Source organism: Pogoniulus pusillus, chromosome 13, assembly GCF_015220805.1.
Source record: "Pogoniulus pusillus isolate bPogPus1 chromosome 13, bPogPus1.pri, whole genome shotgun sequence".
NCBI lineage: Eukaryota > Metazoa > Chordata > Aves > Piciformes > Lybiidae > Pogoniulus > Pogoniulus pusillus.
In genome coordinates this window covers 11,597,683-11,620,472 of record NC_087276.1, presented here as the reverse complement: position 1 = coordinate 11,620,472, position 22,790 = coordinate 11,597,683, and the positions used below count along the sequence as shown (strand labels likewise).

Genomic DNA, 22,790 nt, shown 5'->3' with positions numbered 1-22,790 from the left:
GCAGTCAGGGCATTGCCCGGCGGCGTGTGAATTCTTCATTCCCACGCACCGGCGGGACTTGAGGTCACTCTACTGGGATGAGTACCGTTGACGCCGGGAATTCATTCTGACTTCTGACTCTGCATTCGGAGCACACGCTCAGGGGAGCCGTTTGGCCAGATAATAGACTAGCAGTGATCGGGATGCTTGAGGAACTTTGTCTTACCTCTGCTTAACCGGCAGCGGCTGCTGTCAGCGGGCGCGGACCGCGCTGGCGGGCTGCGCCGTCACCGATATCTTCCATGCCCTCACACGTGAGGACACGGGATTTCCCCCTCTCTTACAGTGCGCATAATTGGTGTTCTAACAGTGGCTTGGGGTTTTTATAGTTTGTGGGTTTTTTTCCCCAGTAACGTCAGTGATGCCAGTGTCCGTGGTGCAGCTGGCGAGCCTTGTACTGATGTCACAAGAAATAAGAAATAACGTAATAAAAAAGACGCCAGTATTTGAGACGCTTTTGCGGCGTGTATGGGAGAACTGTATAAAGAAAAGTTCTGCCGGTTTTAACAGATACAGTGTACAAGTGCTGCTGCCGTTAATTGAGAAGAAAAGGGATACAGCCAATTAGCAGTTTATCAGATGGAGTTACACTGATGGAAGGTTCTCTGACCTGGTGAAGCCTACCTGTACCTTACCAATTGCAGAAAGCATTATAAACTAGTAAGCAGTCATTCCATGATGCCTCGCCGTAACTTCTGGATTGCTTGACTAAATCGAAGATGAATTTTGCCTTCCCCAGTGGCAGCGTCATGAGCAGGTAGGCCAGCAGAGGGCATGAGTCCCACTCGTGGTTTTTGGGGTGCTGGGCAGGCCCACGCTTTGTATCAGTTGAATGCTGAAAGGCTAAGTTCATGTTTGACCTGAATCGAGGAAAAGCAGGACGATAACACTTCTTTTAGGTTGTAAGGCTCAAAATTAGAAAAGACTTCTGCAGTTAACATTTATGTACAATGTTTTGCCACACAGAAAGCAGACGTGTGAAGGTGTGTATTTATGTTCTGTTAAGAGATCTGTCGGCCAGAAAAAAAAGAGTAGCAAGGGTTATAATGGGTAGATGGGAGATGGATCTAGAGGGTTTTTTTCCCCCAGATGACTTTATTTCCTAAAGTGTCTGAGTTGTTTAGAAACAAATCATGATGCACTAATTTGCTTTGTCAGAGAGAATAAGAGGGGAGAGGGAAGAGACAAGCTTGTTAGGCTGTCAGTGGTACTACAGTTTAGATTGTCTCCTGATGTTGTCACAGACATTTAAATGGGAAGAGTGGCAAAAGTGGAACCACAACTACATGAAGCCATACCTGAACGTGCTTCTAGAGCACCTACTCGAACCTTGCTGTCTTAGAAATAGAGTGGTTAATTTTTTTATTATTACAATCAGGGAGTCTAAGATATCCTTTTTAGGTGTTAATTGTTCAAAAGTATGTAAAAATATACAAATAAAATTTGTTGGTGGAGTAGAAAATTCAGTAATTGTTTGGGGAGCCATACAAAGAGCTTTGAAAATGTGATTTAAAATGAAATTGAAGATGTAGGGCATTTTGTATTAATGGAGAGAAAATACTAGAGTAAATAAATTAGAGAGACTGATAAAAGTGAAAGTTCCACTGCATAAACTCTCACCAGGTTAACTGCAGTTTCCCAGCTTACTACACCTTGACACTACATACCCATTAAAAAAACAAACAAAAACTTTTACAAAGTTTTTTTGGATTTTGTTGCTGCTGTTGCTTCTAGTGGTGGTTTTTAAGCTCTGCTGAGATCTAGAAGGTTTCGATCTCATAATAATATGAAAGCAAATTACTATGACTTCTAGGAGTGTAGTTTTAGTTAACAGCTGTCCAGGAGAGACCAGAGAGCAAGATGCATGCTGACTCTGTCTTTGCACATACCTGTGTCTACCATAGCATGTGGACTGTTCCAGAAGAAGCACGTTTGTACAGCAAAACTTGCGTACATGTCCAATGCTCAGCACCAGTGCATGTTTCAGGGCTTTTACTTAGGAATAGCTTTAGTCTGAGCACTTGAGTTGCATGTAGAGACTGGAGTACACCTTGCCCCATTTTACCCCAAAGGAATCCCAGGTACATGTTCTGAGACAACTCATAAAAATAACAAAAGCACAGCACATGGGGACAATCAGTCTGGCTCACCTCTGAGCCAAGCTATGACACTAACAGAGACAGACATTTTGCGAGGTAGCTTACTCTTAGCAGCAATGATGTATCTGAAAAAAAGTTGTGGAGACTTTTGCATAAGCAAGCAGATATCAGGCCAGATTTTGTTTTTGCAGTTAGGGATGGTAATCACAAGCTGGAGTGTTTAGGTTTCTTTCTCTGTCACTGAATAAGAGACACCAATTCTTTTTACAATTTCAACAAAAAGAGCAGAGGCAGTAGTTGCTTAGGAGCCTCTTTAAGGTGGTAATCAGATTATCCTTTTCATAGGTGAACTAAGTAGGTTAAATATCTTCAAAGCCTCTAACGTGTACCTCTCATATCCTGTAAGCTATTAACACATTGATGCTGTCTGTTTCCCTGCAGTCTTAGGTCAAAACGGCGAAATGTTACATGCACCTGTCTGCCTGCCTTAACCTCAGCCACATGGCTAAAATAGAAAGTTCCCGATCATCATATTGGCTCTTAGGAATTATTAACTTTCTCCATGTACTATGGAGGATGCTCAGGCCTTTCCCACAGGCAACCTGCCACCACAGTGCTCAGTTATAGACCAAAACCTTAATTTTTGCAAACAGCATAAGCAGTTATTCATCAGCTGATCTTAAGTATTATCCTTACTCCAAAGTGGCTAGCAGTCATCCAAAACTTAGATTAGTAAAAATGGTATTTTCAAGCTGACATATTCCAAGAAATGGGAGTTTCACGTCCCTAGCAGTAGTGTTTGCTTTTTACCATTCTACTTTATGATGGAGAACATAGTGAAAAACAAAATAATCTGAATAATCTGTCTCCTAAAACATAGAGCAACAAAAGCCACATTAAAAAAAATACATATACCATGAAAACCTCTGAATTTAAATAAAACTTTAAATAAGGACTTATTAGAGTTGACTAGGTTCTAAAGAAAAGACTTTTGACAGAAAAAAAAGAGAATTAAGATAGTTAATGCAGTTGTTGTCCCTTACTTCTGGTTTTCTGTTGTTGGACATCAAACTAATGAGAGGTTCTGCTTCATTTATAATCATTACTGACATGTAGAATTCAAAATAGAGCTTTTCAAGAATGGTACAGGAATATTTTGCCTTTGTGTAGATCAGTCTGAATCAACAGTCACTTCATTAAGTGTTCTAGCCAGCAAATGAAACTTTAAAATGTGTCAAACCCCAATATTAGAAACTTGTATGTTTATCCTTATACTTCGACTTCTCTCTTCAATGGAGAAGCAGATTTTTTTGCTTCAAATTAGGGGAAAAAAAACTCAAACCACCAACAGAATACTTAACAATTGAGATTCTATGAAAATATATATTTTTTAAACAGTATTTTAATTACTGATTGTCAAACTTGAAGGATTATCATTTTAAGGAAATCCTGGAAGTAAAGCGGAAAAGCATGAGAATGCTTTGGATGAAATTTTGAGGACCCTGATCTAAGTGGAAGGTGCCCTGCTTCTGCCAGAGAGATTGGAATTAGCTGTTCTTTAAGGTTCCTTTCAACCCAAGCCATTCTATGATTGCTGCCATAGACACTCTAAGAAAGTATTTTATTGGAAAAAAAGATCACACATTGCATCTCTTTGTCTAGGTATTCAAGGTAGTGTAACAAAAATCATAAAATCTCAGGGATTTAATTTGCTTCCTATTAAAGCTGCCATGTGAACCAACACAGTCATTGGAAGTAAGTGATTCCACAGGAAACTGTTGTGAAGAAATTATTACCTTGAAAATTAAGGTTGGCACATTTTCTTCTTACCCAAAAGAGTCAGTATTTCCCAGTGTGCTTACTCCTCAGGAATTTGGGAAGCAAGTGTAAACCACTCTGGTACTGCTGCCTAATTTAGTAGTACTGACAAAAACTGCACCTGTAAACTTTCTTGTAAGTATCTAGGTACATAGGAATTACTGCTATAAATATGCAGTTTCAGAAGTGATGAGTTCCCTGGCAGTGGGCTAACAATATATTGAGTTTCTCAGAGTTGTAATTCTAAAATACAGAACAGAATCCAGATGAATGGGCAGTTTACAGTGCCCATTACACATAATGACACTGGTGGAGCAGCAAGACCTTTCACAACAATCCACATGAGTATTACATGGCAGGATATGGGATATATGAAGTAATGGAGAGTTGAGTTTGAGAAACAACTGCAACAGAATTGCATTGCCACTAACAGAGAAGGCAGAGTCCTGATCCATGTACCTTTGAGCAAGTCAACTTTTCATTTAATTCATGCTCTTTTAATCTGTTTTATAAATATGTTTTTTGTGTTTCTAACCACTTCGGCTTCCACTACATTTTGAGTTTTGAGCTTGCCTGCTGTAAGATACGAAACTAACCATAGATGATTGGTTTTTCTTAACTTGAATGCTGTACTCTAAAATTTGACACTCCACCCATTTGCTGTATTCAAAAGGAAGTTTTAAATTGTCAGGAGAGCTAGCATTCTCCCAAACCTCAGTCTGAAGCACATATAATTATGCTAAGCCATTGTTAGAAGCTATTTTAAAAAGGAAATGCTGCTTGCCTTCTGAGGTTTTTCTGTATACAGTTTGGACATGTCAGCCTTTCTTTAAGAAACAAGCACAAGTAGCACACTTTAAAGCAAAGGAAATATGACAAGGAGCTAGGCTCTTCCAGGTTTATACCTCCACCTTGCCGCCAACTTAAGGGCTTCAGTTGTCACAGGTCTCATTATTTAAATCTGTAAAATTGAGCTTTCCATTTTAAAACTTACACACCTGTTCCAGTGATTATTTGTTTACATTTAAATGTACTTCCTTCTGTAAATGATGATCTGATCTCAGTTATTAGATACTGGTTTATACATCTTTCTTTGTTACCTTTTAGAGATACAGTATTGAACTTTCTTCCATTCCTTCCTTTTCTCAATGGCTCTCCCAAATAATTACCTCTAACGAATACTGAATCAACTATTTTTCTTAATAAGAAAAAAGGATTGCCTTTATTAAATTTTATTTCTGCTATAATTATTACTGTAAGTCAATCAGTTTTAAATAAGTTGTCCCCTAACTAGGCTGTACCATCTCTGTCTCCGGTCCCTACTCTTAATTCAACTTCTTTCTAGCCACAGGCCCCTTACAGGATATTCTTCTGTCAACAGAACAGGAAGTTCCTTATCTTCTAAAATTGTGTGACTCCAGATTTAATCATATGCTTTAATCAGAAAGAATCAAAGAACAAATTACTTCGGCTTGTACAAGAAATTTCAGGTCTTATGGCATACAAGTCAGATGAGATGATTTGACATTCAGTTCCCTAAATAAATGACAAGCAGCTTAAGAAACCAAAAAAGAAAATGTGGTGGCCAAAATGAAGTGATGAAAAACAAAATTCAAAGGAAAAAAAAAAAAAAAAACTTAGAACAAGTGGAAAGAAGCAGCTTATAGAGTGAGTGGTGGCTCTTGTTTCAATGGCAACCCCTCTCTAAAGGGCTGTGCTGCTTGGTGTTCTTACATAGATTCCTAAGTCCAGTATTTCAAGTAAAATTAGGACTGCTACAGCTCCCCCTCTTCAGCTTGCAGCCATAATGATCATAAAAGGACCTACCTATTTCCGGTTCTTCCAGTTGTGGGATAATGAGCTAATTATGCAATTACAGAATGCTGAAGGGGGGGGAATGCAGTGTATGCACTACAGTACTAAACTGTTCTTTCTTTATATGAAAATGATTGTCTAGTATTTATTATTGAGTGCTTGCTTTCTGTCCAAAGGAAAATGCGTTCTGTTCTCTAGTATCAGGGGTGAAGTCGTTACAGAGCATTACCTCCTTTGCGTCTCTAAAATCTACTCCCTTGCGTGTTTGCACACATCCATAGGCAAACTATTTGTTGCATCAACAAAGAGTTAAAAATAAAAAATGCTACTTGATTGGAAACGAAGAAAAGGAACCTTGAGCAGCATCTCAGTACACAATTATCCTTGAACATCCAGGCATTTGAAAGAGTGGTACACAGTAATGACTTCTGGGTTTCTAGATAAATACCATATAGGTATTTGCTGAGGGGTGCTATCAGAAAGAACAAATCTAAACAAAAAATTCAGTGTAGTATTTTGCAGGATAAATATTAATTAGAATTGTGTATGTAGTTATGTTTTGGTATGGCTCCCCCTGACCCTCGATTCTAAATAAGACTTGGACACAAGCAAAGATTATCTGTTCCTGGCAAATCCTTCCTAGGGATTACATGATGCATAAACTAATAAAGGTTTATCTTTTCTTCCTTCAGAGAGAGCAAATAACTAAAGCAACATCAAAACATTAACATGGCGCTAAAGAATTCCAAACTGAATTAGGAAATTAAAAGGTTAGGATTCTCACAGCAGTATCAAATCACTGTTAAGTATGCAGACCTTTTGTACAGACCACACAAAATTCAGGATACTCTGTGTGTCACATTGTTTTGCTCTATGAAGTAAAAATGTCAAGTATGCAGAAGCTGTTTATTTTAAAACATAATCCAGATATGATCTGCATAAAATTTTGTGTGCAGTGTCATATTATCTCTGTTTTTCTGTGGTGCTATAGCCACAAAACAAAGGTAGACAACATTTCAATCATTCAACAGATTTTAAATGAAAATACTTAGGGCAAAATAACTGAGGCACAATTAGAATGTGTTAAGTTTTACACCATAAAAAGGTAAAGAGTGTATTTAGTATTTGCCATCTGTAATCGACCTGAGTAGTAGGGTATTGCACTGTTGACAGAATGAGGAACAAAATAATAAAAGGTGAACAAGTAAACAGACAAGAAAACTGAGCATTTTATTTTTCAGCAGTTTAAAATGTTTAGAGACAACAAAGAGCCAGTACCTATGTTTAAAGTTATACAAAATCATAGTATGTGCAGCTTGTCTCTTGTACGGTCTCTATAAATCCACATTCTGACTTCACTTCGAATATGGTATACAATTCTGTAGCTTCCCCCCCAAGTATAAAATAGAACTGGAAGAAGATTGAGAAATAGTCAATAAGGACAAAGCATATAAATGGAATTTCAGAACAGTGAGTTAAAATAGTAGGAAAGTATTTCTTTATGAAAAGGGCACTGCTGATGCACATGACAAAGTTGTATAGATAGTAAAAGAGGCAAACAAAGCCTTAAATCTCTTGGAATTCAGTACAGATGATTTGTGCCTTTGCATAACTTAGTTGCTGATATGTGGAAAAAATAACTGTCCATAGATTTTACTGCATAGAACAGGCCTATGCCTTCCCTGCCTGCAGGGCAGAGTTTCATTAAACCTTTAGGCAAAACAATAAGTATCATTGGAGTCTCCTACTGGCAGGGTGGAACTGGTAGTTTGAAGCTATCTGCTATCAACATCATAAGGTTGTAGGATCACGTAGGAGGTAAGGGACTTCTGCTCAACACAGGTCCCATGAAATCAGGTTGCTTTAGGCCACGTCCAGTTGAGCTATGAGTATCTTTAAGCATGGAGTTGCCACAGCCTCTCTGGAAAAGCTGTTTCAGTATTTGGCCATCTCTTGTTAAGAAAATACATAATAATTTGTTGTAGCTTGTTGTAACTTGTGCTCATTGTCTCATGTGCATCTCTTGCAAGAATCAGGCTCTATTTTTATTACATCATTCCATTAGGAATTGGTGGAGAGTAGTATGGCCTCCCCTTACCATCATCACCTGAGCAAATCCGTCTCTCTCAGGTCTTTTTTGTATGTCATGACCTGCAGCCCCTTGAACAGTTTGGTACCTTCACTACCCTTGCTTCAGTATGTCAGTTCCTTCTTAGAGTAAGACACAGAACTCCAGATATATAATTTCACAAATGTCAAATGGAGGGGAAGAATCACTTCCCTCCAAACCTACCAGTTACACACAGCCCAGTATGCAGCTGGACACATTTGCTGCAAGAGCACACTGTTGACCAACATTCAACTCGTCCACCATGACCCCCAGCTCCTTTTCTGCAAAGCTGCTCTCTATTCAGTCACTTCCCAACCTGTTCTACTGCATGAGGTTATACCAACACAGGTGCAGGGCTTTGCATTTGCCTTCACTGAACTTCATGAGGTACCCATTTTTCCAGTCTGACTAGGTCTGAGTAGCAGCCCTGCCCTCCAGTGTATCAACCACTCCCCCCAATTTGGTATCACCTACAAACTTGCTGAGAGGTCAGTCTATCCCATCATCCTGGTCATTACATCAGCCATTTTAAGAATCCAAACTGATGTAACCTGTATAAAAGAAATTCAAACATCTGTGATCCTTCCAGAGATATGCTAGAGATTACAATTTTATTTTACAAATCTAAGAGTTGCATTGCCAAGTCTCTTTCTTTTCTAAATATAAAAATTAGCCCTAAGTTTCACAAGAAGAAGGCCCTGGGGCTTTTTTCGAGTGGGAATACTGAGATCTAGAACTTGACTTACAGTAAGAAATCTTTCGGAAGGCAGAGATGACTGTGGAAACTTCAGAGCTAAGCAAGCCAGAAATTATGTATAGAGTCCTTCCCCAGAATCTTCCAGCCTGTGGCTTTGCTCAAGGACAGGTGATACATTTCCTATTCATAAAAATGGACAGAGTTGCACCACTATATACTGGGTACTCCAAGCACATTCTTGCAATCATGTTATTTGTCTTGGTGAACGTGTGCACAGGATGGACTTTGTGCTTATACTTAAGGAGTAGAGAGCAGAATCTGGAACAGAACAAAATCAAAAAAAGACAGATGAAAAAAGAAAACTGTAGGAGTAATTTAGCTTCTCTGCATACATTATAACTGTAAAGCAGTTTCAAATAGATTTATGTAATAACTTTTCCAGCACACAACTGTCTGTTATGGGCAGCTACACACCAGCAGTGTTTTTGTAGAATGGACAGAAAAACATCACTGCCATAGGGCACATAAGGGACAATGCTATAAACATATTCCCCAAAATTCTCTCTGAACATATGCTACTCATAAGCTTACTATTACCAAAGGAATTACAGGTTATGCTGTAGGCTGATATAGTCTTAAAGTTGGAGTTTGTTCTGTAGGCTAGAAATAGATTAGAGATGGTAAATGCCAAGTAAATTGGAAAACGGCTTAGGATGTTTTCTGATATTCCAGATTGAGCTTCTTTCTCCAATCTATGCTTCATAAGTCTTGTAGTTTTTTTGGAACAACATCCCAAACAACACAAGCTGAAGAAAACTCTGGTAAACAGGAAGCATTGGTTGTGAAAAGGAACTAAGGAAGGATGGAAGGATGTGAAAGAGAAGAAAGCCAGCCAAGCCTCTAAAAATGGAAACAAAGGACTGAATGTTTCCAAAAAACTATTTGATTTTATATGTATGTAATGGTGATAAAGTAGTTGATAGTGTACTGCTTGGACATTGAGTATCTGAAGAACGTACACTTTGTAAGGGATGTATTCCAGGACAAACCCATATCCCATCCCCTTTTTAAGAAAATGTTGTGTGACTTCAGGACATTTGTCAAGTACAGCAATAAAATAAATACAGTCAACTGGAAAGCAGCTCTTCAGTTCGAATTTTTTCTGGTATCCTAACAGGTATATATTTGCTTTCATTATATTCCTCCAGGAGACAGTGACACAGAAGAACCCAATCTGCAATTGGGTTGCAACTGGTATGCAGAACACTAAGGTGCAGTTTCCCAGCTCTGCTACAGCCATCATGTAACACCTTAAGCAAATCACTCCATCTCCATTCCTGTCTCTAACAATGGGAAAAGCATTTAATCATTTTTTATTAGTATTTTAATTCAGTGATGCAGCAATATATCATATAGCTTAACTGTCTTAATTTTGTAGGACCTACCCTTAGCTACCTGCAGACCCCAGTATTTCCTTGTTGTCATGACTGCAGATCTTCATAACTGCTAAATGCAGATTCAACCAAAGTAGACGGTCAATGCCTTTTCATTTTGCAGCAGAAATAGCTAATCTTTCTAAACGAAAAGCATTAGTGGAAGCAACTTCTAATACTATAAAAATACAGCTTTGCAGCCCTTCAGTCAGCAGTAAATACACTCTTACACTGCTCTTGAAGTCACTGCATTCACTTGCTCACAAGCAATTAGATTAACCATATTTTAGACCATTCTAGCACTTTCCATCAATATTTTAACATTTTGGATTAATATACTCTTAGAACCTTCCTGCATGTACAAACTCACAAACACCTCATGAGAAATAAGGCTTTTACAACTAACTTAACAAGTTTGCTCATAATATTGTTATGCTTTAAGAGTACTCCTCAGTACAATTGTGTCTCAATTATATAAATCTACTCCTCAGATTTAAGAATAACTTAAAGCAACCATTAAGCCCACACAGCCTTCTTTGAGAAAGTATATTTGAAAAGCAAATGTTTCTTCCCACCTCTGCACAGCTCCTGTTGACAAGAAGGAAGAATTGATCAGTAAAAAACTACCCTTTGGCACATGAGACTTCTAGAAGCTGTCAAATGGTTTGGATTAAATGGAACACTACTAAAAAGCAAATATGATGAGTACACACTGCCACAAAAGATTTTATTTGCAAATTTAAAGGAAATTTAAAATGTTTTTTTTAATTGCTGTATCATTGCAACCTGTATTAACATCCAACCTGCTACTAGTAACATTTTCCTGGCCATACACTATGGCAATTAACTGGACAGCCTAACTCCTCCTCCTATTCCTTTCCATCAGATTTATCTCCCTCTCTGTCCTGACTTCTCTTAGTATTCTTCTTTGAACTTCAGCTTGGAGCAAAACAGAATTCCTGGCTTGAGTTAATTTCTTACATCATAAAGATTTTGTCACTTCTCATCTTTATCTACTTTCCAATTTTAGTCTCACTTTATTTTTCAATGGTTTTAAGATTAGTTTCCTTCCTTCAGATAAAAAGTATCAACGGCACAAAGCCAGTATCAAGTACACCAAACACGTTGCATCAGTCTCCTGAAAAACAAACATGAAATGTAATTTATGTTGCTCCCTGGATACTGTTTTCATTGTCATATCCTATGGTATGCTGGATGGGACATTGTTCATCTGGAAGTTTCACTTAACAGCTGTTAACACTATTAAAACGTTCTAATAGGTGTGACTTATTCACCGGAAGAGTCGGTAAACAAATGCAGTATAAGTGACAGTATGAAAATAGAGTAACAGTAATTAGCAATGTGACTCCATGAGTAATGAGAAAATTGTTTTGACCCAGTTGATGACAGCAGCAACAAAATACTTTAAAATAAATGTTCGAAATCTATCCCAAATACATGGGATATCTGTTATGATTTTTACATTACCAAGACTTCTCAAGGTCTTTGACAGCATTTATGGTTGCTGCAGGCCCTATTTTGTTAGTGTTATAGTCTCTGCTAGGAAACACCGTCAATAGCTGTGGTCCCCTGTGTTCTTAAGATACAAAAGACTGGGGTGAAAAACCTGACTGGCATGTATCATAGCACATCATATCATAAGCTACTGTTACTGATCAGCTTGAAGCCAGTCACACAACGAGCATTCAACAGCCTTTATTCCCTGTGCAGAATACAAGCTCTTGAGCTGAAAACCCTGCTTTCTTCTGTTTTGCCAAGTTCATTCTGTGATCCCTTCTGCTCTGTTCAAGCATCGTGCACAGTTTTGACTGGGCTAATGTACCATTTCTGGTGTTCTGCATGTATTTGCACAAAGGCATACCAGGTGCACAAAGATGTATCAATACCCTACCTTAAACTGATGTGCTTCTATATTTATCCCACACTACCCTAACTTCAGTGCCAACACAAACATCTCATAGAGCATGGATTAATGAGAGCATAGTGAAAACAAATCTGATCTGTCTGTGCATGCTTTTTGTCTTTTGGAATCAGACCATGTATGATTTTATACTTTGCTTCTGATTAAAGAGGAATGATACAACACAGAATCAGAGTATTTCAGTGCAAAAGTAGAGTTATCCTTCAGTATGCACATTAAAAAAAAAACAAACCCACAAATTAAAAAAAAATATTAAAATAACATTCACTACAAAAACCACTCCCAGCTGCTCTCCAATAGTAAGATGACATCACTCAGAACGAGTTATTGCCAAGTTCTTTAAAAAAATAAAAAGTTTTTGTTACTTCTTCCTTGTAGCTGTGTAGGCCTCAGTGGGATCCAGTGGAGGTCATATTCTGGAATATAAAAATGCCTCCCCTGCCCCCCCCCAAAAAAAAAAAAAAGAAAACAGACGCTTTCAGTGATCCTGGTTGCTTAAATAACTGATAGGAAATGCCTTGGTTTCAGTGCAATTAAAAGTCTGACAAAATACTTGGAATGTGTGAACAAGTCAAAATTCACATAAAAGCAAACAGTATTGACTGTGTCGAGAAAGGCAATGAAACTGTGACTGTAATATGACATCCAGCTGTTCAGTTCAACAAAATAACACAGCAGTTGGAAGGGGAATGGGAAAAACGTTTTAAAATTATATAGTGTACCAGAAAAAAAAAAATACACAGCTGTAATTTGCTATAGGGAAGCAAAAAAGTTACTTTGATCAAGCTACAAATATTCATAACCAATGTAGGAGCTGGTTGTTCTTTAGTCCTCTAAGAAATGTAGAAAGCGGGAGATGACTTACGGCCAATTCAGACTACAGGTGCAATGGATGTATTCTGTTTTCATTCACCCCTAGAGTAATTTACGACACAGCTAGCTTCCATCTTAACTCTTCAGATACAGATTAAATTATCTGGAATGTGCTGTAATTCAAAAAGAAATTATAGCTACCGGAGTAGAAAGGTCCTGGAAGAGTGGGATGCAGCCCTCTCATCAGACGCCAGCGGACAACCTGACAAGATGGGATTCCCTCTGAACGGTGCTCCGCTGCCCAAGTGACACGTCCCAGCTCTCTCTTCCAGCGGCAGCTCCTCCCTTCTGGCCAGATGGACAGCAGAGCACGGGCTCGGGCTCCGGCTCTAGCAACCCTGATCGGGCAGAAGCAGCCTTTTATAGCCGGCACGCAGCTATCCCAGTTCACACCTACACACTCCGCTCCCGGAGCACCGCGCTTCTGCCCGGAGCCGGCACTCCCACCTGCCCAGGAGCTGCAAGACCCACCCGGGAGCTGCCCATGGGACCCCGCCGCCCAGCGCTGCTCCTGCCGCTGCTGCTAGCAGCCGGTAAGTAGAAGACAAGCTGAGCCCAGCGCTAGAGAGTGGTGCGCGGGGAGCCGGTGCGGAGTGGAGGGACAGCGCCCGGCCAGCACCACCTCCCCAGGCTGTGCTGCGGGACGCGCTCCGTACTTGAGGAATTGGGCTTGACGGCACCGAGAAAAGGGAGAAGAGGGAGAAGAAAAAGCGTTAGGAGAAATGGTCCCTCTTGGGAAGGAGTGCTCTGAAAAGCTGCCGGCGTATTGGGGTGTAACTCACCCGAGCTGCCGCCAGTGGGACGCAGCTGCGCGGACAGACCAGCCCTGTCCCACGGACCTGGGCAACCCCGGGGTCTGGCTGAGGGGCTCGCCTTACTTCTTAGAGTTTATCTGTACCGTGCAAGTGCGTTACAAAGCTCAGCATTTAAAACGAGACTGCAGGCTGCATCTGCAGTAACAATTTTCTCACAGAGCCAACAGAGTTAAAAGCGCCCGTGGGCAGTGAAGAGAGCTATTGCAAGGCACTTCTGTCACAAAGCAGCGCAAAAGCTACGAACTGCTAGAACCGAGGATTGCCTACAAACTCGTAACTGGGTTATTCTGAAAGAATGAATCAGTCTTTATGAATGTTATGATGTGAGAATGTAATTAAAGGACCCCTGCATCATACCCAAGCATAGCCAACTACTCAGTTTGCAGGTATTCCATTTCTTTTTGTGTTTGTTTCCTATGTTCTCTTTATTAAGCAGTATTAAAGGCTAGTTGCAATAATTTACAGACTATTTACTCATAGGTTTCCTGAGGTAATAAACAATATAGTATCTGAATGTACTTGTTCCTTTCACACTTTTGTAAAACAATATTATCCCTCCCTTTCTGATAGGCAGGTGGGCTGCACAAAAAGTGTCCACTAATTTTAGGTTCTCATGGTTTTACCTACAACTAAAACTTAGATGGAAGTTCAACAGCTCAAAGCCTGGCTCTCACCGAGTATTGCAGCCTTTGGTACTTCAGCCCTAGGATACGTCGCAGGTTGGGAGCATGTTACTAGTAAACATCAAGAGGCATTGTTTTTAAGTGATTAACCTCATGCTGAACCTTTGTGACAGCCGCAAGGATAAAACCTAGTTTTCCAGAATAGCATTCAGCTGCCTTAATTGATTCTCTTTTGTCTTCTCCCTATACACACCTTGCAAAGTCACCAAACCAAATCTTGCAAACAAAAGGATGCTAAGGACAAGAGCATCCCTTTATTCTTCTATAGATTCTGTGCACAGAATGCAGGGTCTGGGGTGAAGGGAAATGCAAGCACACAAAGACCATAAGGTAAGGTGCTTGCATAATGAGGCTAACTTAAGGTTCCCACCAAGCTCCCTGCCCCAGTTCTACTTCCTGATCTCAGCATGCCTCTATTACTCCTTCTGTATTTTTATAATCTTCCAGACTTCATCCTTTGCACAGCACAAACTTCAGCAAAATCATTAAGGAAAGCAATAAAAAGCTGTTTCACTGCCTCTGCCAGCCTAGAGTGATCATTAACAAAGCGCCTGGCTGTGGTCCGATAGTTCTGAGTCAGGCATCAGTGTCACCCATTCCGTAGGCAGTGAGGAGGAAGGGAAATGCAATTTACCTGTTTCTCAATGTTTAGTACACAGTAACAAAACAGGCAAATCTCTCCTTCCAAAAAATTAACATGTAATCAGTTTGTGAAGATAGCACATCAGTACTCTGGGCAACAAGATGAGGCGAAGAAGTCCATTCCTGATGGCTTATGAAACCAGAGGAACATAATCTAAGAAGAAACCCCAACATTTCTATAATGGACTCAGTTCAAAGGTTTCCAATTTCAGAAACATCTTGCAGATGCATGAGAAAGTCTGCTTATTTCCAAGTTTCAAATTCTGAACTACACTCGAGTACTGCTACTCTAGAAAAGTGGTATCACTGTAGGAAATCTTAGACAATGTAATGCTAATGTTTTTGTAGCCCCAGTCTCTGCAAGAATGGCTTAAATTTTCTTTTAAACCCCACAAAACATCATAAACTGTGTTAGATGCTAATGATTAATGTAGTTATGTACGATTAGGTAAAGGTGTTCATCACAATAAAAAGTTGTCTGAAAAAAAAATTTGCATGACGCCTGTTACAAAATAATGTTATAGGAAATATGACCTTGCACAAAAAAATAATGTGCTTCTAAATTGGATTTTGTTCCTCTGTTCCTCTATGCATAAGAAAATTTAAGGTTATGAATTTTAAAATACTGTTGTATGCTATTCAGTAAACTAAACAAAATGATGATGAGGCAGGCGTAGTGGAAAAGATCTCACAAAACCATAATAATATCCAGCATTTAGCAAACTCTAAGCTCTCAAGAGTTTATACAACCAACCAGCCAACAAAAAGGTCATTTGGAGCACACACCTTTGTCATTAACCACTATCACGTTCCTTCAGACATTGCTGGATAGTGAAGAGAATCTGGCCAAATCTTACTAAATGATGAAGCATATATGAGCAATTGTTATTTGTAATGCTGTTGCCTTATTGCAGGTTTGTTTGTTTTTTCCTAGCTGTAAGTTTACTGAACCTGTACTAACAGTGAAGATAACACTTTCAATGCTATAGATAATCTGCTTATACTCAAATGCTTCTGCTATCCATAGCTGAAACATGCTCAGAGTTGCAACAGAATGGGAGATCATCATGTCAGTTCCACAACATGACTGTTATTTTGACATTTAAAATTACAAGTTCCAAAGAGCCCACCCAGTACATTTTACAGACCCTTTGAAACTATCTTTTTACCAGAAAACTTCTCTAACTAAATAGAAGCCATGACGGAACAGATATTGTTAAAAGCTGGTTTTAAGCAGGACAACAAGCAACTACATAGCCAAAGAAGGCTTTAACTACTCAAGATGTGATTGCTTTTAGTCAATGGCAAAAGATGACTGTGCAAGTTTAAGCACTTCTTTCAACATTCTCTCCTCTCCCTAGATCACATGCCCACAAAGCAGGAGGGAACCAGATTTAGGAGTAGCTGTCAATCCGGAAAGTACTAAGTATTGTTGCAGGAAACACAAGTATTTTCAGTCAGCATAAGCCACAAACATTCTTTCTAAAACTTGTGCCATTCTCATAAACCAACCAATTGTAGTTCTTTATTTCTTAATAAGGTGTTTTCATGAGGTGTCTAAATGCCTTTGTTTAATGAAATAAGGAGTGCTGGAGGCCACCAGCATCCCACACATTTCAAGTTGCTCAGCTGAGTTGGGAACAGTATTCTTCTGGCAGATCATCCATTAACTGATTATAGTTAACCATATAGGCTATTATAATAGACTTATCTATTATAATAAATTATACACATTATATACAAACTGTATAATCATAGTTTTTCTATAGGAAAACAAATATCAAAGCTTTCAATGACAAAATCTAAATGGTTTTCCTTCTGTCTATGTCAGATATTAATAGTTATTAAATCTTTCCCAATCTGCATCCGGTACTTGGAGTTAAAGTTTACAAATTGTTCTCCTCAAACAAAAAAAAATAGTTTAATTAGTAAGACAATTCTAATCAGCAGCCTCCCACTAATTTGTTTTGTAGTCATCCAACTTCTTAAAAATTACTGCAAACAGCTTGTAGCCTGCATTGCAAGGAATTGCTGCCCATTACCATTATGTGACTTTCATGCATTAACTCAACCTGAAGGATGAAATTGAAGCCCTATAAAAAAGTCACCTGGTATCTTAACATTTATCTGCTGCCCTGTACCTACTGCTTTAGCACTGACATGAGATTGTTAAAATAAAGTTCCTAAATACATCTTGTTCTGATGAAACAATTGTGAGAATCCCTTAACAAAACCCAAACAAAATGAAACAAAACCCTAAAAATCAACCTAATTTCCCTAGAAATTACTCCAAGCACCTGCCCATTTCCCCACCCTACACCCACCCCACCACCTCCACCAGATACTCAGCTTGTCTATAAATGAAGAAATCCAGAACCCTGTCATGTAAGACTTATTTGCTCCAGTGAAAAGCATTACATTCTGTAGAACAACATGGGCAAAATCAGATGTTATGCTAAGGAGAAAATACTTAGAGCATCTAATCTTAGCGGATTGGTGCAGCTAGACCACAGAATACATACTAACCCTTGTCAATTTTAAGACTGGAAGTGACTGAAGTCTGCCATTGTATGCCACCTAATCTGCACTGTATGCCACATTGCATGCCTAGTCTGCACTGTATGCCACAAACCAAACCCAACTACTATTTTACATCTGCATGTTTAATGCCATAAAAGATTTTTTTCTTCCAGTTTATAAAGGTACTTTTGGGGAAGGCCATTTTAGAAATCGAAGAGGTATTCTTGAATTAGCTGGAGCCATTAAATGCACCACAGGAAGATCTCCTTTTGCCTACCTACGTTATGGATGCTACTGTGGTCTGGGAGGAAGAGGATGGCCCAAGGACAGAGTGGACTGGTAAGAGTAACTGTTTAACTGAGTAATTAACCACTGAACATACACAGATGAATAAGAGGATATTTAACATCAGTAAAAGAACTGAGTATTAACACACCTCAGATTGTCAAGAGCTTCTGAAGCATTAGAATTGCATCACTGTAGATCTGTACGAGTCCTACTTACTTTTAACTCAAACTCTTGTTAATAGTGCATTCACAATACAATTGGGTTTCTTTGCTGCTGCTGTTTAGCTGAGAGCTAAGGAGCTAAGTTCTTGGAGCAGTTTTAAAGCTCAAGCATCCAACCTATCTACAAACTAAAGAATTAAAAGAATTACTATCATCCATTCCATTTTATTAGCGTTCAAAATAAGTAGAAACAGAAAATCATGCAAAATGTAACCTGCTGGAAAATAACTTTTTATTAAAAGGAATTACTGTTACTACAATAATTCCAGGAGTAGAGCTTTGTATTTAGCACTAAATCTCAACACATTAACTACCATCAGTTTAATTTATAACTGAACATTAGCTAAGAGGAAGATGATTTTCTGGTTATAGTAATTAAATAGAGGTTTTGTATTTTCAAGTTTATAATTGTATTTCCCCACTGTATGTGAAATCTCAATTTCTGATTTATCAGACAGGTGTATCATAAATTCCAAAAAATGTCTGTAAACATATGAAGATATGGCAAAAGAAGTTCAATTTCCAGATTTAATTCTCTTAGCACTGCTACAAAAACAGACTAGAACTTTTGTTTTTCTGTGCACAAACTACACCTATTAAGCTACTTCACAGGCATGTGCTGCCCAGCTGCCAGGTACTGCAGGATCCTTGAATGGCAATCCTTATGGAATTACAAAGTGATTATCCAATAAGCATAGGACAAAACAGTAATTGCGAGTGAGCTCACTGCATTAACTTTTTCTGTTGCAGACATGAATTCCTTAGGCAAACTAAACACCTTCTAAATACCACGTGCCTGCTTTAAATCATGTGATGGGTTTAGGCTACTATGAGGAAACTGAATGACTGCATGCAAAGAGCCCACAGATAGACCCTGTTAAAAAACTGTAATTAGTTTGCAGCAAAAACTTACAAGCCATCTAATTTCAGGTTCTTGGGACTGCACATGAGAACAAAAATTATTTTTAAACAAATACACTATTAATGCTCACCTCTACTTCTCAGTTCCACAATGTGATACAGATTCTATGAATTCATTGTCCCAGTGATGACAGAACAATTGTGAAATAATAATTCTGACAAATTTCCTCATGATACTGAGCAAAAGAGTTTTAACTATATTATGGCATTAAATAGCACCCATGCTTATCCACCATTGAACATTTCACCTCTTCTCAGGTCGTCTCCTTGGCTGCAAGGTAACATTTGTGATAGTATGGTGCAGTCTAGCGAATCTTGTCCCATCCCTGTTAGTTACTGTTACAACAGCATCAGTAAGTGGCAGGAAAATAAATCATTTATTATCTGACAAGCTACTCTGGCATTTAATCTTTTTACTGGAAAGTGCCTGGAGAGAGGTTTACCCACATAAGTTTCTTATCTTTAAAACTGAGAATGCTTTAAAGATTCCTAGTGTTTCAATCTATGAGGAAATTCAACTGGATCAGTATTAGGCATTTTCCTCATCACTGACTACATGAGAAAGCAAGTGTTCTTCCCAGGTAATCTTTAAACAATTGCCCTGTTTTGATCCCTGAGGAGGGAACTGTAGATTTGCACATGCCGTTTTATTATTTCACAGCCTGTAGACACATAACCATCAAAACCTATCAGATTATGTGGTCCTAAATCACCACAGTATGAATTAAGCCCATTTCTGTTGCTCTCAGGTGCTGCTTTAACCATGACTGCTGCTATGGTAAAGCAGAACAAGCAGGTTGTCACCCTAAGATAGAAAATTACCACTGGGAATGTGAAGACAATGATGTTATATGTGGTAAGTGAACAGTTCTAGCTGGTTTTCATGTTTGGGTTTGTTTTTCATGTGGAGTTTTTGGTTTGGTGGGGATGTTGCTGTTAGTTTCTTTTAAATTTATTTCTACTGTTTGGCCCATTGACTTCATAGAAATACATTTTTTTAATTAACTTCAAAAATTGTTTTACCACCCTTTGTTCTGTGACCTTTTTGCCCATGTATGCTGTGCCTCCAACTGAATGCAGCTGCTTCTTCTTAAGCCCCACCTACTGACACACATGAGAAACCACTTCTCATCTACAAACTCCTATTATGCTTTCTGAAAAACTACCAAACTCCCCTTGAGTCTGCACTTAGTTATGTTGAGGGACCCACATTATGCTACTTCCTACAGGTCTCCAACTGGAGCAACTGCAAACAGCAGGCAAAAAAAAATTACAATTGTTTAAAGAAGGATCACAGGATGTCAGGGGTTGGAAAGGACCCAAAGAGATCATTGAGTCCAACCACCCTGCCAAAGCAGGACCATAATCTAGCTCAGGTCACAGACACATCCAGATGGGCCTTGAAAAGTCACCAGAGGAGACTCCACAACCTCCTCCCTGGAGAGCCTGTTCCAGTGCTCTGGGACCCCTATAGTAAAGAAATTCCCCCTTGTGTTGAGGTGGAACCTCCTGTGCTGCAGCTTACATCCACTGTTCCTTGTCCTGTCACAGGGAGCAAGTGAGAATAGCCTGTCCCCCCTCACACCCACCCCTCAGATATTTATAAACATTTGTTAGATCCCCTCTCAGTCTTCTCTTCTCCAGACTAAAAAGCCCCAGGTCTCTCAGCCTCTCCTCATAAGGCCCCTAAACATCCTTGTAGGCCTCTACTGGACCCTCTCCAGTAGATCTCTGTCCCTCAAACTGGGGAGCCCAAAACTGAACACAGTACTCAACGTGAGGTCTCACCAAGGCAGAGAAAAATATACTGCTAAAGAATCCTCTTTATACTTAGCAAAAAATATTTCACACCATTTATACTGGACAACTTGTTGGCATACCTACCACTGATTAGCTGCACAGTTTTCAGTTAATATATCTATGCTGATGCTGAGAACTATTCAATAGCATAAAGAGCATAAAATGGTAGGATAAAAAACCTCCAACAATTAAGAACACTTTCAATTTCATAGTAAAATTTAAATTAATTCACAAACCCGAACACTTGTTCTGCTCTCAGACAAATCTCAAGCAGGGATCTGGTTAATCTTTCAAAATACTACATACTCAGATAAAATACATTCAAGGATTCTTCAGCTTAACAGTTGCAAAGACAAAAAAACCACACATTTCTGAGTTGGCACAATAAAACCAAAGTGTAGTGCACTGTAGAAGAAAACGTTTATGCCAAGAAATCTGTTAAGTTACAGCACTACCATTATAAACGAAATATGTCCAGACATGGATTTTATCATAGTTAAACTTTACCTAACTTCTTACTGAATGCCTTGATAAAAAAGGTGGGCAGTTTAAGCTGAACATGAAACATTTTTGTATTGCTTATTTCACATACCAATTTTAATGCCACATCTTTTGGAGATTAAAGTGAATGTGAAATAGAAAACCCAAACTCAAGTTTTGCTAGAGCAATAGGGCAGGAAGGGACTATCACATACCAGGTTCAAAAGAATCAGTTATTAGAATTCCTTTATTAAAGAATATGCATTACTATATTTTCACCTGTCAACAGTCTCACTGATTGTCACTAAACTAAACCATGCTTGGATATTCTGTTGCTAAGGTGTCCTAGCACAGAGCTCTTGCTAAAGAAAACAAAAAGAACTTTTAGTCTTGCTAAAGCTCAGTGCAGTTCTTATTGCACTTAAAATGTAACAGCCATTTATATGGTAAATATGGAATATGAGGCAGCAGTTCTTGCTGTTCCATTTGGTATTTTTAATTATCTCAGACTAACATCAGACTTGCTGTGTTTTCTTTCAGAATCGCTAGAGGATAAATGTCAAAAAATGGCATGTCAGTGTGACCGCGAAGCTGCCAAATGTTTTTCTAAAGCTCCCTATAATGCAAAATACCTTTTGTGGCCAGACTTTATGTGTGGTGAAATTCAGCCTTTGTGTAGGTATTAGATGTATGACATCAGTCTTTGTGGAAACTCTGTATCTAAATCTAAAATGTCCTTTTTTGGTCATAGTAGTAACCACAAATGATTTTCATCACTTTCTTGATCCTCCTTCCTACTAGCCTTTCCACCCCAGAATGGCCAAACTAAACATCTGTCCTCTCACCTTACCATCTAAAATCAACTTCATTAGTTCTGTGTAAACTTTTACTGACCAAATAGGAATTTATCAGCTTATGGAGTAGCTGACTTAATATTTTAATTAATAATCAGATTCACAATATCATACATTGTAAAGTTTTAAACCCCCTTACGTGAGCTATAATAAAATTTTCCACTAACGTATACCTTAACATTTCATAACTTTGAATTGACAGGAAGAAATGCATGAAGTGACAGTGTCAACACAAAGATGTCTCTCATCTGTATTAAAATTATTATGAAGCCTCATTTAAATTTTGCATCTCATTCACCTTAAGTAGTCCTGCCTGTATTTAAAAATGCCTAATTGTTTTTCTTCAGTATTTAGTTTTAAATTGTTTTTTTAAGAAGTTTATTTGAGATGGCTCAAGCTCCTTACTGTACGAACACCCTGAGTTTCCTGTGGGCATGCAGAGAAGTCCTATCCTTAAAACTTCAGAGCTAGCTTTGGAAGTGCAAACACAAACCATCACCAAGACAGATACATGAAAAATGTAGCAGTCACTTGGGATCAGCCTCTTTTCCCATGAACATTTGACCTTGGACAGCATGAATTTGCAAAGTTTAGAAGTGTATACACATCATAAGGATGTAAAGATGGTTTTTCTTAGGGTTACTTCATAGTTTTCTGAAGCTTTTTAGGAAAACAGTAACACAAATTGCTGAATATACACTTTTCCCTAACAGCTTTCAACAGTTTAAGAACTAAGAGTG

The 22,790-nt window shown here is 38.7% G+C and overlaps 1 protein-coding gene and 1 long non-coding RNA gene across 2 annotated transcripts; both read left to right on the top strand.

Annotated features, from left to right (window-relative positions):
* Nucleotides 1-105: 105 nt before the first annotated feature.
* On the top strand, nucleotides 106-9,716 carry LOC135180518 (uncharacterized). Its single transcript, XR_010304474.1, has 2 exons — nucleotides 106-796; nucleotides 9,311-9,716. It is a non-coding gene; the product is annotated as an uncharacterized LOC135180518 (long non-coding RNA).
* A 3,379-nt stretch (nucleotides 9,717-13,095) lies between these two features.
* Nucleotides 13,096-22,353, top strand: PLA2G10 (phospholipase A2 group X). Its single transcript, XM_064152993.1, has 4 exons — nucleotides 13,096-13,359; nucleotides 17,660-17,825; nucleotides 19,666-19,772; nucleotides 21,737-22,353. The coding sequence occupies exons 1-4, from the start codon at nucleotides 13,311-13,313 to the stop codon at nucleotides 21,880-21,882; spliced, it is 468 nt and encodes a 155-aa protein (XP_064009063.1). The 5' UTR covers nucleotides 13,096-13,310; the 3' UTR covers nucleotides 21,883-22,353.
* The last annotated feature ends 437 nt before the right edge of the window (nucleotides 22,354-22,790 follow it).